This window comes from Geotrypetes seraphini, chromosome 1, assembly GCF_902459505.1.
Source record: "Geotrypetes seraphini chromosome 1, aGeoSer1.1, whole genome shotgun sequence".
Taxonomy (NCBI): Eukaryota; Metazoa; Chordata; class Amphibia; order Gymnophiona; family Dermophiidae; genus Geotrypetes; species Geotrypetes seraphini.
This window is the reverse complement of record NC_047084.1, coordinates 426732096-426745463: the sequence shown is the minus strand read 5'-3', so window position 1 is coordinate 426745463 and position 13368 is coordinate 426732096. Positions and strand designations below refer to the sequence as shown.

Genomic DNA, 13368 nt, shown 5'->3' with positions numbered 1-13368 from the left:
TGAGGCAGTAGAAGAGACAGGTACTTGTTCCAGTTATGGAGCAGCACAGCTTTGATGCTCCTGGATGAGCTATCAATGAAGAGACACCACTCTTTCGGGTTACAGGCGATTCCAATCGCCTCAAACAGACTGATCACATTGTGGCAGATGCAGAGCTATCTTGATGGCTGTGATGGAAAAAGCTTGGTGACACTTCCTCTGATCTGTGACTTGCACACTTTCATCTAACAAGTTCCACTGCTTGAGCCTAGATGTCAAAAAGTTCAGCATTTGACTTGGTGAGACGAAGATGTCTGATCAAATCATTAAGATCTTTTTGGTTTGGATAGTATGGGTTTGTCTCAATAGCTGCACCGCTGATATTGAAACTGGATCTACAATGTCTCCCTCACTCTCTGACTTGTTGCTCTCTTCTGAAGACAGCTGCTCTGTCTCTAAGGGAGTGAGTATGGGGAGCTCCAGGCAATGTGGCATCAGGGTGATGGATGAAGGAATGTCTAAATATGTGATTACAAATGTATGCTTGCCAGTTCAACTTTTGGAAGGGTCCACCATGCAGAATTGTTGTCGCCAAATTCTTGGTATAACAAACTTCATGGCTCTCTATTCCCTTCTGTCATCTTTCATGTCTGTTTACAACAGAAAGTGTGGGAAAAATAATATATGCAGTATTCAATTTTAACCATATGATGTTTTGGATACGTTTGAACAATTGTTCGGCTTCATATTTTTAAGGAGATTGGGCAGAAACATGGACTGTGTCAAGTCTACACACCATTTGTCAATAAAGATTGCTACTGAGAATTCAAGTCATCTTGCTACAGTGCATTATTTCTTTTCAATGTTCCAGTGACTGGTCCCAATTTTTATTCCCACTTTCTCTATTGTACAAATAGTGGCCATGACTTCCTGCAGCAGTCTCATGAATCTGCCACAAGAGGTCATGGCCTCAATTTTGGGACTGGAACTGGTATAGGCAAAAACAATCCCCAGTCACTCCTGCTCATGCCATTTTCAATCCCAAAATGGTGACTGCAGCCTCCTACGGCAGTCTTATGATGCTGCTGTGGGAAGTTGTGACCGCCATTCACAATGCAGTGAGCAAGGGCAAGGATGCTCCTGCCCCGAAGAGGCCACTAAATCACCATTTTTAGAAGATAGGCCCAGGGAGGGCCTATAAGTGGGGGGTGGGTTGTAGCGGGCAGCCCAGGGGGCACAGGTTCTTTATCAGGGGTGGAGGATACTGGCTCAGAGGGACAGATTTGTAGCAGTGGTGGGGAGGCAGGGCAATAGATTTGGATTTTGCTGAAAATATATAGGCCTTTTTGGCCAAAACCCGAACCCAGATTTTGGGTCAGTTTCAGTGCTGAATCCAAAGCCAAAACTGAAATTCAGGTGGCATCTGCTTAACATAGTATTCAATAAGTATTTCTGAGGTAAGTCCACAACCTGCCTATACTCCGTCTGTATTTATGTCTCTTTGCACTGATTTGCTAAGGGTCCTTTTGCAGTAACAAGTGGTCTTAGTAAAAAGGGGACATTACCATTGATGGCAGGATGCCAAGCCCCACCATCCAAATACACATCCTGTCTGGGTTGTGCCTAGAGCAGAACTTAGAAACATGACGGCAGATAAAGGCCAAATGGCCCGTCTAGTCTGCCCATCCGCTGTAACTATTATCTCTTTCTCTCTCTGAGAGATCCCACGTGCCTATCACAGACCCTCTTGAATTCAGACACAGTCGCTTATTTCCACCACCTCTTCTGGGAGACTGTTCCATGCAGCTACCACTCTTTCTGTAAAAAAGTATTTCCTCAGATTACTCCAGAGCCTATCACCTCTTAACTTCATCCTAGGCCCTCTCATTGCAGAGTTTCCTTTCAATTGAAAGAGACTCAACTCATGCACATTTATATTTCATAGGTATTTAAGCGTCTCTATCATATCTCCCTTTCATTCACTAAGGCGCGCTTCAGTCACTAATGCCAGCTCCCTCGCACATGCTTAGTTAGACCTGAACTGGCATTAGCAGTGAAGCATGCCTGAATGAATTAAGTGCTGCTGCAGGTGCAACCTAGGTAGACAATGCATTTGGCTGGAGGGGCTTTGCCTTCCCTATCAGTCATGAAAGCAGAGGGGGCCTAGACCGCCCACGGCCACAGCTCATGCCATTAGTATAGTTAAATGGCCCCTTAGTTTAGATCAAGCAGAATATAAATGTTGATCACCAAATAATAAGAATTTATAGTTTGCAGGAGCTACAATATCCTTTTTCCAAAGGTCTTACAATTTTATGCAGAGAGATGTGATGTGATTTGCTAAGGGCCACCTGGTGATTAGTATCGAGGGTTTCAGAATTACCAGTTCTATTCTCTGATCACTGATCTGTTCTACCTTCCCTTATGAAAAAGAAGCTCAGTGGTTTTACAGTTTTCAGAAAATGTCTTTAGAAAGTTACATATCTAAAGAGGGCTAAATTTGAGGTTTCTCAGATATGGATACCAATGGATATTCTGTAGCTATAATAGATGGAATAATTACTTGACTGAATATTTTAGAGGAAAAATGACAATATGGTTACCAGAATGTTTATTGTGAGAGCTCTTATCTGTTTCTTCATTGGAATGTAAAGTGTTCTTTGTGGGTTTCTTTTTCCAGCATGCTGTGAACCACCTGAAAGTGGCTTTCATGCCCCCTATGCTGGACATAGGCCCTGATCCTCAGCATGTTCAGTTTGTTTTCTCTGTCAGCAGCCAACACGGGGGCACCTTGCATGGAATCTGCTTCAATATTACCATCCTTCCAGTGGACAATCAGGCTCCAGAGGTAGGTGCAACATTCACGGGAAGAGATCTGCTTGAAAACCCCCAGTGAGGAAAACACCAACTGAAAAATATATTTGCATTGGGTGCAAAGCCATTGTTTGCTTGTTAATTTAATAACATTTTATTTTATTTTTTGGCATTTGTTCTGTTTTGGTTATCAAGATGTATCTTGTTTACTGTTTTGCTTGGAAGTCAAATTCTGGGATTTCTTAGTAGTGGGTCCTTTTTACTAAGCTGCAGTAAGAGCTACTTCACACTTAGGGCCAGATTCTGTAAAGGACGTCTAAATGTTTGGTGTCATTTAGACGTCCAAGAGCACAATGCTGAGTGTAATTCTATAATGCATAGACGCACTGTGGTGCTGAGCAAACCTAAGCATGTCTACAGTGTATTGTTAGATATCCTTTGTAGAATTGCCTTTTAAGCATTGCATACACGTCGGAAAACTGTGAGCCATGGAATCGAGAGTGAAATACTCACGTGGATTAAAAACTGGCTGGAGCATAGGAAACAGAGAGTGGGGGTAAATGGACAATACTTAGACGAGAAGAACGTCACTAGTGGGGTGCCGCAGGGCTCGGTGCTTGGACCCGTGCTCTTCAACATCTTTATAAACGACCTGGACATAGGTACGATGAGTGAGATGATTAAATTTGTGGACGATACGAAGTTATTCAGAGTAGTGAAGACACAGGGGGATTGTGAAGATCTGCAATGTAAAATAATCAGGCTAGAGGAATGGGCATCAACATGGCAGATGAGGTTCAAAGTGGATAATTGTAAAGTGATGCATGTCGGTAACAAAAATCTCATGCACGAATACAGGATGTCCGGGGTGGTACTTGGAGAGACCTCCCAGGAAAGAGACTTGGGAGTTCTGATCGACAAGTCGATGAAGCCGTCTGCGCAATATGCGGTAGCGGCAAAAAGGGCGAACAGAATGCTAGGAATGATAAAGAAGGGGATCACGAACAGGTCTGAGAAGGTTATCATGCTGCTGTACTGGGCCATGGTGCGCCCTCACCTGGAGTACTGTGTCCAGCACTGGTCGCCGTACATGAAGAAGAACACGGTACTACTCGAAAGGGTCCAGAGAAGAGCGACTAAGATGGTTAAGGGGCTGGAGGAGTTGCCGTACAGCAAAAGATTAGAGAAATTCGGCCTCTTCTACCTCAAAAAGAGGAGATTGAGAGGGGACATGATCGAAACATTCAAGGTACTGAAGGGAATAGACTTAGTAGATAAAGACAGGTTATTCACTCTCTCCATGGTAGGGAGAATGAGAGGGAACTCTCTAAAATTGAAAGGGGATAGATTCTGTATGAACTTAAGGAAGTTCTTCTTCATCCAGAGAGTGGTAGAAAACTGGAACGCTCTTCCGTAGTCTGTCATAGGAGAAAACACCCTCCAGGGAATTCAAGACAAAGTTAGACAAGTTCTTGCTGAACCAGAACGCACGCAGGTAGGGCTAATCTCAGGGCGCTGGTCTTTGACCGGAGGCTGCTGCATGAGTGGACTGCTGGGCACGATGGACCACTGGTCTGACCCAGCAACTGCAATTCTTTTGTTCTTATGTTTTTATGTTTACGTCCTAATAACTTCTATAACGTTATTGTATGCTAGCATTATGATGTCTTTGTAATGGCAATTTTATGCTGCTTTTTAACATTTAAAATTGAATGCAATAAAATGCTTGCACCACTATTATATTGTATTTATTAATTAATTATATACCGCTTATATCTTATGTGGTATGTATATTTAGCTCCTTTATCATAGTTCTCTTCTGTTCACCGGGGTCACAAGGAGCAGTGGCAGATTTGAACCAACAACCTCAGAGTGCTAAGGCTGTAGCTCTAACCACTGCGCCACACCCTTAGCCATTAAACCACCTGTCAATTCTAAAGCCAAACTTATATTTATATAGTTATTTTAAAATTTTTTATACCGTTTAAAACTAAACGATTCACAAAGTTATATACTCTTGATTCACAAGCAGTAATTTCTCTAGAATACATATCAAACATGTACCTTCAACATTTGTCCAGTTCCCTTGCTGTTTTCTGAAAAAAAAAAAAACACTCTTGTGTTCCTCAATCAAAGCACATGAAAAAAAATGTATATATTCAATACTAAATCTTCTATTTTTTTTTGTGTAAAGAGGACACCTGTGAAAAACCAAGTCTACTTTTGGGTGTTAGTTAGGCGCAAGTTAGGTGGATATGATTAGGCGTCACTTAGGCGTGCTGGAGGCGTCCGCATATAGGTGAATGAGGCTTCTATTTTTTGGGATAATAAGCCGAATTAACAAATTTAACAAGCAATAATTGAAAGTTAGATGTCCAAAGGCTGGACACAATTCACAAAATAGGCAACCACAATTTCATGGATGCCCATCGGAAAAAGCTGCACCTAATGGGATAGGTGTGAATATGGCATGGGCATGGCTTCGATATAGACATCCATTTACAATATGATAGAGATCTATTAAATAATGAGTAGAGTGGAAAGGGTAGGTTTGAATCGCTTGTTTATTCTTTCCAAAAATACTAGGATTGCGAGACATGCAATGAAGCAATTAAGTAGTAGATTTAAAACTAACCAGAGAAAATATTTCTTCACACAACATGTAATTAAACTCTGGAATTCATTGTCAAAAAAATGTGGTGAAATCAGTTAGCTTAGCAGGGTTTAAAAAAGGTTTGGATAATTTCCCAAAAGAGAAGTCCATAGGTCATTATTGAGATGGGGAATTCCACCATTTATTCCTAGGATAAGCAGCATAACATCTTTACTACTTGGGATCTAGCTAGGTACTTGGTACCTGGGTTGGCCACCGTTGGAAACATGATATTGGGCTCGATGGACCTTTGGTCTGTCCCAGTATGGCAATTCTTATGTTCCTTAACTTCCTAAATTCTGAGTGTTATTTTGCCACTGTAGCTGAAAAAAGTATTATCCTATTTCATTAAGTGCCAATTTACGGAAACAAAATTCTTATGTTTTGACATTATTTCAGATCATTGATTGAACTATATCCACAGCATTCTCTTCTTGGTGGGGCTGAGAAATTTTCAGCACACCCTCGTATAGGTGTCAGTAAGGCCATGATTTTATAAATGGATCTAACTCCTAGGCACCATTTGGCATGGTTGTCAATCAACTTCTAGGCGCCACTGGGTTGGCCACTGTTGGAAACAGGATGCTGGGCTTGATGAACCTTCGGTCTGTCCCAGTATGGCAATTCTTATGTTATATTAATAAGTAAGATAACTAGCTGTAAACAAGATTGGAGATCCTGGAAGAAGACTCTGAAAGAAGATTCACAGAATGTAGTAAAAAAAAAAAAAAGAAGTGTCTTAGTAAATGAGTATAGCACAAACAATTAAATTACAAATTAGACCTCAAAATCCCAAGGATGTAAACTCAGGAAGTCATAGACTTCACTAAATAGTATATATAACTATCATAGGTCCACCACGGAAACAAACTAGAGCAGGGGTAGGGAACTCCGGTCCTCGAGAGCCGTATTCCAGTCAGGTTTTCAGGATTTCCCCAGTGAATATGCATGAGTTCTATTTGCATGCACTGCTTTCAAAGCATGTTCATTGGGGAAATCCTGAAAACCCGACTGAACTACAGCTCTCGAGGACCGGAGTTCCCTACCCCTGAACTAGAGGGTAGAAACTCCCATCTTATAGGAGAAAAACACACTCTACCAAAAACAAAAAAACAAAAACGGGCATAAACTATTGTGCTCAAAATTTTCCTACAGTGACTGCTTAGCACCAATATATTGATTGGAGTTGATTGCAGGTAGGCATCTCCTGATGCAGCATAATAGGCAGAAGAAGGATTTGCATATTCTCTTGTTGAGAGTTATGTGGAAGAAACCAAGAAGAGTTATGTGGATTACAAATTACAAACGTCGGCAGATCTGTTTTGTGGACGCTGCACAGTACTGCAACGTTAAGCTAGGTTGTGTGTTTGTGAATTCAGCCGAATAATTTTGTGAGCTGGATAGCGTGCAAGGATCTCTTTCCTTATTGATTCTGTTCCTCCCTCTTTTTGAATTATATATATTGGTGCTAAGCGGTCACTATAGGTAGATTTTGAGCACAATAGTTTATACCCGGTTTGCAAAATGACAGACGTACACATAGGGCCAGCTCAAGAGATTACAGCCAACCCCCACCCCCACCCCATTCCCCAGCTCCAGTCCATGCCCTGCCTCACCCCAGTCTATGCCCCGCCCCCTGGCCAGTTCCCTCTTCCCTCATTTCATGCTACTGCTCGGTCCGGCAGGATGTGGCTTTTTAGGCCAGCTGCTTTGAGGAGAGAAAAGGTCAATGTCAGTATCAAGCAATAGTGTCAGAGGAGGGAGGAGGGAAGTACTGTACTGCATTTCCCTCTTCTGACACTGATGCTGACCCTCCCCCCCTTAGACACTAAGGCCTTTTCTCCAATTTTGAGTATGATTGGGGTTTGAAGGTATTGATGTATGTAGTGCTGGGTAGATTATTGGATGTATATTTTTTGAAGATAGTATATTGACATCCTTTCTTGTTCTTTGAGTTTTCTGAAATACCAACATACAGGTATTTGTACGTTGACGTAGATATATGTATGTTGCCTTTCTGCCTCTGTCGATGTTAACATAAGAACATAAGAATTGCCGCTGCTGGGTCAGACCAGTGGTCCATCCTGCACAGCAGTCCGCTCACGCGGCGACTCTCAAGTCAAAGACCGGTGCTCTAAATGAGTCCAGCCTCACCTGCATACATTCCAGTTTAGCAGGAACTTGTCCAACTTTGTTTTGAAACCCTGGAGCAGGGGTAGGGAACTCTGCTCCTCGAGAGCCGTATTCCAGTCGGGTTTTCAGGATTTCCCCAATGAATATGCATGAGATCTATTTGCATACACTGCTTTCAATGCATATTCATTGGGGAAATCCCGAAAACCCGACTGGAATACGGCTCTCGAGGAATGGAATTCCCTACCCTTGCCCTGGAGGGTGTCTTCCCCTATAACAGACTCCGGAAGAGCGTTCCAGTTTTCCACCACTCTCTGGGTGAAGAATTTCCTTACGTTTTTACGGAATCTATCCTCTTTCAACTTTAGAGAGAGTGCCCTCTCGTTCTCCCTACCTTGGAGAGGGTGAACAACCTGTCCTTATCTACTAAGTCTATTCCCTTCAGTACCTTGAATGTTTCGATCATGTCCCCTCTCAATCTCCTCTGCTCGAGGGAGAAAAGGCCCAGTTTCTCTAATCTTTCACTGTACGGCAACTCCTCCAGCCCCTTAACCATCTCAGCTGTTCTTCTCTGGACCCTTTTGAGTAGTACCATGTCCTTCTTCATGTACGGCGACCAGTGCTGGGCGCAGTACTCCAGATGAGGGCGCACCATGGCCCTGTACAGTGGCATGATAACCCTCTCTGATCTGTTCATGATCACCTTTTTAATCATTCCTAGCATTCTGTTCGCCCTTTTCACTGCGCATAGCGCAGACGGCTTCATTGACTTGTCGATCAGAATTCCCAAGTCTGTTTCCTGGGAGGTTTCTCCAAGTACCGCCCCGGACATCCTGTATTCATGCATGAGATTTCTGTTACTGACATGCATCACTTTACATTTATCCACATCAAACCTCATTTGCCATGTCGATGCCCATTTCTCAAGCTTGATTATGTCACGTTGCAGATCTTCACAATCCCCCTGTGTCTTCACTACTCTGAATAACTTTGTATCGTCCGCAAATTTAATCACCTCACTCATCGTACCAATGTCCAGATCGTTTATAAAGATGTTGAAGAGCACGGGTCCAAGCACCAAGCCCTGTGGCACACCACTGGTGACGCTCTTCCAGTTTGAGTATTGTCCATTTACCCCCACTCTCTGTTTCCTTTGCTCCAGCCAGTTTTTAATCTACATGAGAGTATTTCACCCTCGATTCCATGTCTCGCAATATTCCGAAGTAGTCGTTCATGCGGAACCTTGTCGAACGCCTTCTGAAAATCCAGATAAACAATGTCGACTGGGTCGCCCTTGTCTATCCACCCGTTTACTCCCTCAAAGAAGTGCAGGAAGTTCGTCAGACAAGATCTGCCTTTGCTGAAAACGTGCTGGCTGGTCCTCATCAGGCCGTGTCCGTCGAGGTGATCAATGATGCGGTCCTTTATTAGCGTCTCTACCATCTTTACCGGTACCGAGGTCAGACTCACCGGTCTGTAGTTTCCCGGGTCTCCCCTCGAACCCTTTTTGTTGTAGACATCGACAGTTGAAAATGGGTGCTGCTGCTGCACATAGCTGCTAAAACATTAATTTCTTATATTTTATGAAAGGCTCTGTGCTGGCAGATCCTTTTCTAAAATACTGCCAGACTTGGCCTAGATGTCTCTACTCCAGCTTGTACTTTCTGTCTAAAATCTACCCTAGCAAATGTTTCCTTCATGTGTTGATCAATGCATTTTTCTTCCTGCCAGGTATTTACAAACTATCTGGAAGTCGAAGAAGGGGGAATGTGCACCGTGACAATAGGCCATATTCTGATAAGTGATGTAGACACCAAAGAGGAAAACATCAAGGTCCAGCTCAAGAGGAGGCCATTGTACGGAGCCATGCAACTGGATGGATTTGTCATGAAAGAGGGTGACATCTTCACAGTGGGTGACCTTGGCATCTCCAAACTCAGGTTGGGAGCTTCATGACTTTCATCGGATTACGATGCACTGAATAGGAAAGAAACCATCTTTCCTAAAAATAGATTCAAAGTGCTAAAATGTTAGTTAAACAGTCTGAGCAAAAGAGAATTACCGTATTTTCACGCATATAACGCGTGCGTTATACACAGTTTTTACAAACCGTGCATAACCTTGCGCGTTATACGCGTGAGCGCGTTGTACAAAATTTTTTTTACATAGTTCCCCCCCCGACGTCCAATTCACCCCCCCCGCAGGACCGCTCGCACCCCCACCCCGCAGGACCGCTCGCACCCCCACCCCGAAGGACCGCTCGCACGCACCCGCATCCCCACCCCGAAGGACCGCTCGCACGCACTCCCACCCGCACCCGCCCCCCCACCCTGAAGGACCGCTCGCAACCCCACAGCCTCCCGACCCCCCCCCATCATGTAGAAGCACCTACCGGTGTCCTGCTGCTTCCTCTTGGCGGTCCCGGCCCTTCTGTGAGCCCTGCGCCTGCGCTGCTTCCTCTTCCAGTGGTCCCGCCCTTTCTCTGACGTCAAGCCCTCTTGCCCCACTGACTCCCCGACTCCCTGACATGATCGGAGCAAGAGGGAGCTCAAGCCCTTTTGCCCCAGCCAACCGCGGCACCCCCGATACGATCGGGGCAAGAGGGAGCTCAAGCCCTCTTGCCCCCCCGACTCCCCGATATGATCGGGGCAAAAGGGAGCCCAAGCCCTCTTGCCCCACCAACTCCCCAACTCCCCGACAATATCGGGCCAGGAGGGAGCCCAAGCCCTCCTGGCCCTGGCGACCCCCACCCCCCGCTAGTTGTTCGGGCCAGGAGGGAGCCCAAACCCTCCTGACCACGGCGACCCCCTACCCCCACCACGCACTACATTACGGGCAGGAGGGATCCCAGGCCCTCCTGCCCTCGACGCAAACCTGACCATGTGCCCAAGGCCCCGCCCCCAGGAGGGACCTAAGGCTCCTGGGCCTATTCTGATTGGCCCAGGCGCCTTAGGCCCCACCAGTGGGCGGAGCTTTGGGACGGATGGGCCAATCCGCCCTTATTCCGTCGTTGGCTGCCTGCCGGACAGGCGGGTTTGGCTCCCGTCTGTCCGGCCAACTACACAAAGGTACGGGGAAGGGGGGTTGGGGTGTCGTGGGGGTCACGGGTCAACTGAGGGGGCGGTCGGAGGTTCTTGGGGGGGGCGGTCATTGGGGGGAGGGGGGTTTGCAATGAGGGCAGGAGGGCCTGGGATCCCTCCTGCCCGTAATGTAGTGCGGGGTGGGGGTAGGGGGTCGCCGTGGCCAGGAGGGTTTGGGCTCCCTCCTGGCCCGAACAACTAGTGGGGGGGGGGGGGGGTCGCCAGGGCCAGGGGGACTTGGGCTCCCTCCTGGCCCGATATTGTCGGGGAGTTGGGGAGTCGGCGGGGCAAGAGGGCTTGGGCTCCCTTTTGCCCCGATCGTGTCGGGGAGTCGGGTGGGCAAGAGGGCTTGAGCTCCCTCTTGCCCCGATCGTGTCGGGGAGTCGGGGAGTCGGCGGGGCAAGAGGGCTTGACGTCAGAGAAAGGGTGGGACCGCCGGAAGAGGAAGCAGCGCTGGCGTAGGACTCACAGAAGGGCCGGGACCGCCAAGAGGAAGCAGCAGGACACCGGTAGGAGCTTCTACATGATGGGGGGGTCGGGAGGCTGTGGGGGTGCGAGCGGTCCTTCAGGGTGGGGGTGCGGGTGGGAGTGCGTGCGAGCGGTCCTTCGGGGTGGGGGTGTGGGTGCGTGCGAGCGGTCCTTCGGAGTGGGGGTGAGAGCGGTCCTGCGGGGGGGGGGGGGTGAATTGGACGTCGGAGGGGGGGCATCAGGCTTTCAGGGTGGGGACAGGACTTCAAGGGGGAGAGGAGAGTCGGGGCGGGCGAAAGGAGAGTCGGGGGTCTCCAGAGGAGAGTTGGGGCAGGCGAAAGGAGAGTTGGGCGGCGACGGGAGAGTCGGGCAGCATGCGCGGTATACGGGTGTGCGCGGTATACAAATTTTTTTTAACATATATTTCGGTTTCCCGCGCGCTATACCCGTGTGCGCGTTTTACACGGGTGCACGTTATCTACGTGAAAATACGGTACAGTCGCTGGAAGATGAAATTATGCAAGGCATTTTTCAGCTGGTGGTGGGCAGCGTGGTGATCGCTCACTGCTGATGCTGACCCTGGATATTTGGTGCTGGGCAGTTTCTGGCAAGCAGTGTTAAACATCCAGGTTTTCACTGGCTGGCTAGTGAATGCTCAGATAAGCTTATATTCAGCACTAATTGGGCATTAGATGCCGCATAGAGATAGGACAGCTATTTATGTAGTCCTATCTATGCGCTAACCTTACCTGGTCCACAAAATAGCCAGCTCGTGATAACATGCTAACTGTTAATGTTCAGTGGAGATAACCAGTTATCTCCCGCTGAATATTTGGGGATAGCTGGCTATCTGTGATTTAATCGATCAGCAGCCATCATCAACCAGATAAATCATTTTGTATACTGGGCCCATGGTGTTTAGCTGGCAGTTATGATTATATGGGAGGGTTGGGCAAGATGGAATAAACGTTATTACAAAGGATTTTTGTTGTTTGATATTATTTTGATTTTTTTGAGAACCCAAACCCTCATTGCCTTTCCTAGCATCAAACTGAAATCTTCCTGGAATTTCCCCCTTTAACCCCCTAATTCTCTAAAATTAGCACCTAAATGTAAGCATCATTTGACATGCTATGATTATACAAAAAAGTGTTTGTATTTATTATTGTCTATTTGAAATTGTTGTAAACCATTTTCGGTGTTGTGGCGGTCTAAACATTTTTGGGGTTAGTATCCAAATGGACCTTTAACCGCAGCACTAGACTCTGGATTCTATATATGGCACCCACATTTGGACATGTTGCCAAGATGCACATGCAACTTAAATTGGCCTACCAGCTGTTAACCATCACTAATTGGATGCTAAAAACCAATTATGAAAACAACTCAATAAGGCAATCAATACTGCTTATATTAACTTAAGAAACAAATTTGCACATTATAATGTATAGATTCTTCGGGAGCCTCAGCAATGTCGCCTGTGCCGATTCAATTTGAACATCACCTCTTCATTGGCCCCACTTTATCATCAGTTTATGCTATTCTCAGTTTCCAATGTACTTAATTTCTCTTTTATATATAACACATTACACTTATCTCTGATATATTTCTAGAGAAGAAGGGAATTCAATGACCTCTCTCTGGTATATTTCCAAAGAAGGGGATTCAGTGACCTCTCTCCGGTATATTTCTAGAGAAGAAGGAGATTCAGTGACCTTTCTCTGGTATATTTCTAGAGAAGAAGGAGATTCAGTGACCTCTCTCTGGTATAGTTCTAGAGAAGAAGGGGATTCAGTGACCTCTCTCTGGTATATTTCTAGAGAAGAAGGGGATTCAGTGACATCTCTCTGGTATAGTTCTAGAGAAGAAGGGGATTCAGTGACCTCTCTCTGGTATATTTCTAGAGAAGAAGGGGATTCAGTGACCTCTCTCTGGTATAGTTCTAGAGAAGAAGGGGATTCAGTGATCCCTCTCTGGTATATTTCTAGAGAAGAAGGAGATTCAGTGACCTCTCTCTGGTATAGTTCTAGAGAAGAAGGGGATTCAGTGACCTCTCTCTGGTATATTTCTAGAGAAGAAGGAGATTCAGTGACCTCTCTCTGCTATATTTCTAGAGAAGAAGGGGATTCAGTGACCTCTCTCTGGTATAGTTCTAGAGAAGAAGGAGATTCAGTGACCTATCTCTGGTATATTTCTAGAGAAGAAGGAGATTCAGTGACCTCTCTCTGGTATAGTTCTAGA

At 45.9% G+C, this 13368-nt stretch overlaps 1 protein-coding gene across 1 annotated transcript in view; it reads left to right on the top strand.

Moving 5' to 3' along the window:
• FREM1 (FRAS1 related extracellular matrix 1) overlaps positions 1-13368 on the top strand; it is a 280084-nt gene that overhangs the window by 67670 nt on the left and 199046 nt on the right. Inside the window, exons 12-13 of the mRNA XM_033919036.1 lie at positions 2660-2827; positions 9311-9519. Of these exons, the coding sequence (XP_033774927.1) occupies positions 2660-2827; positions 9311-9519 (377 nt within the window). The remainder of the gene's footprint in view (positions 1-2659; positions 2828-9310; positions 9520-13368) is intronic.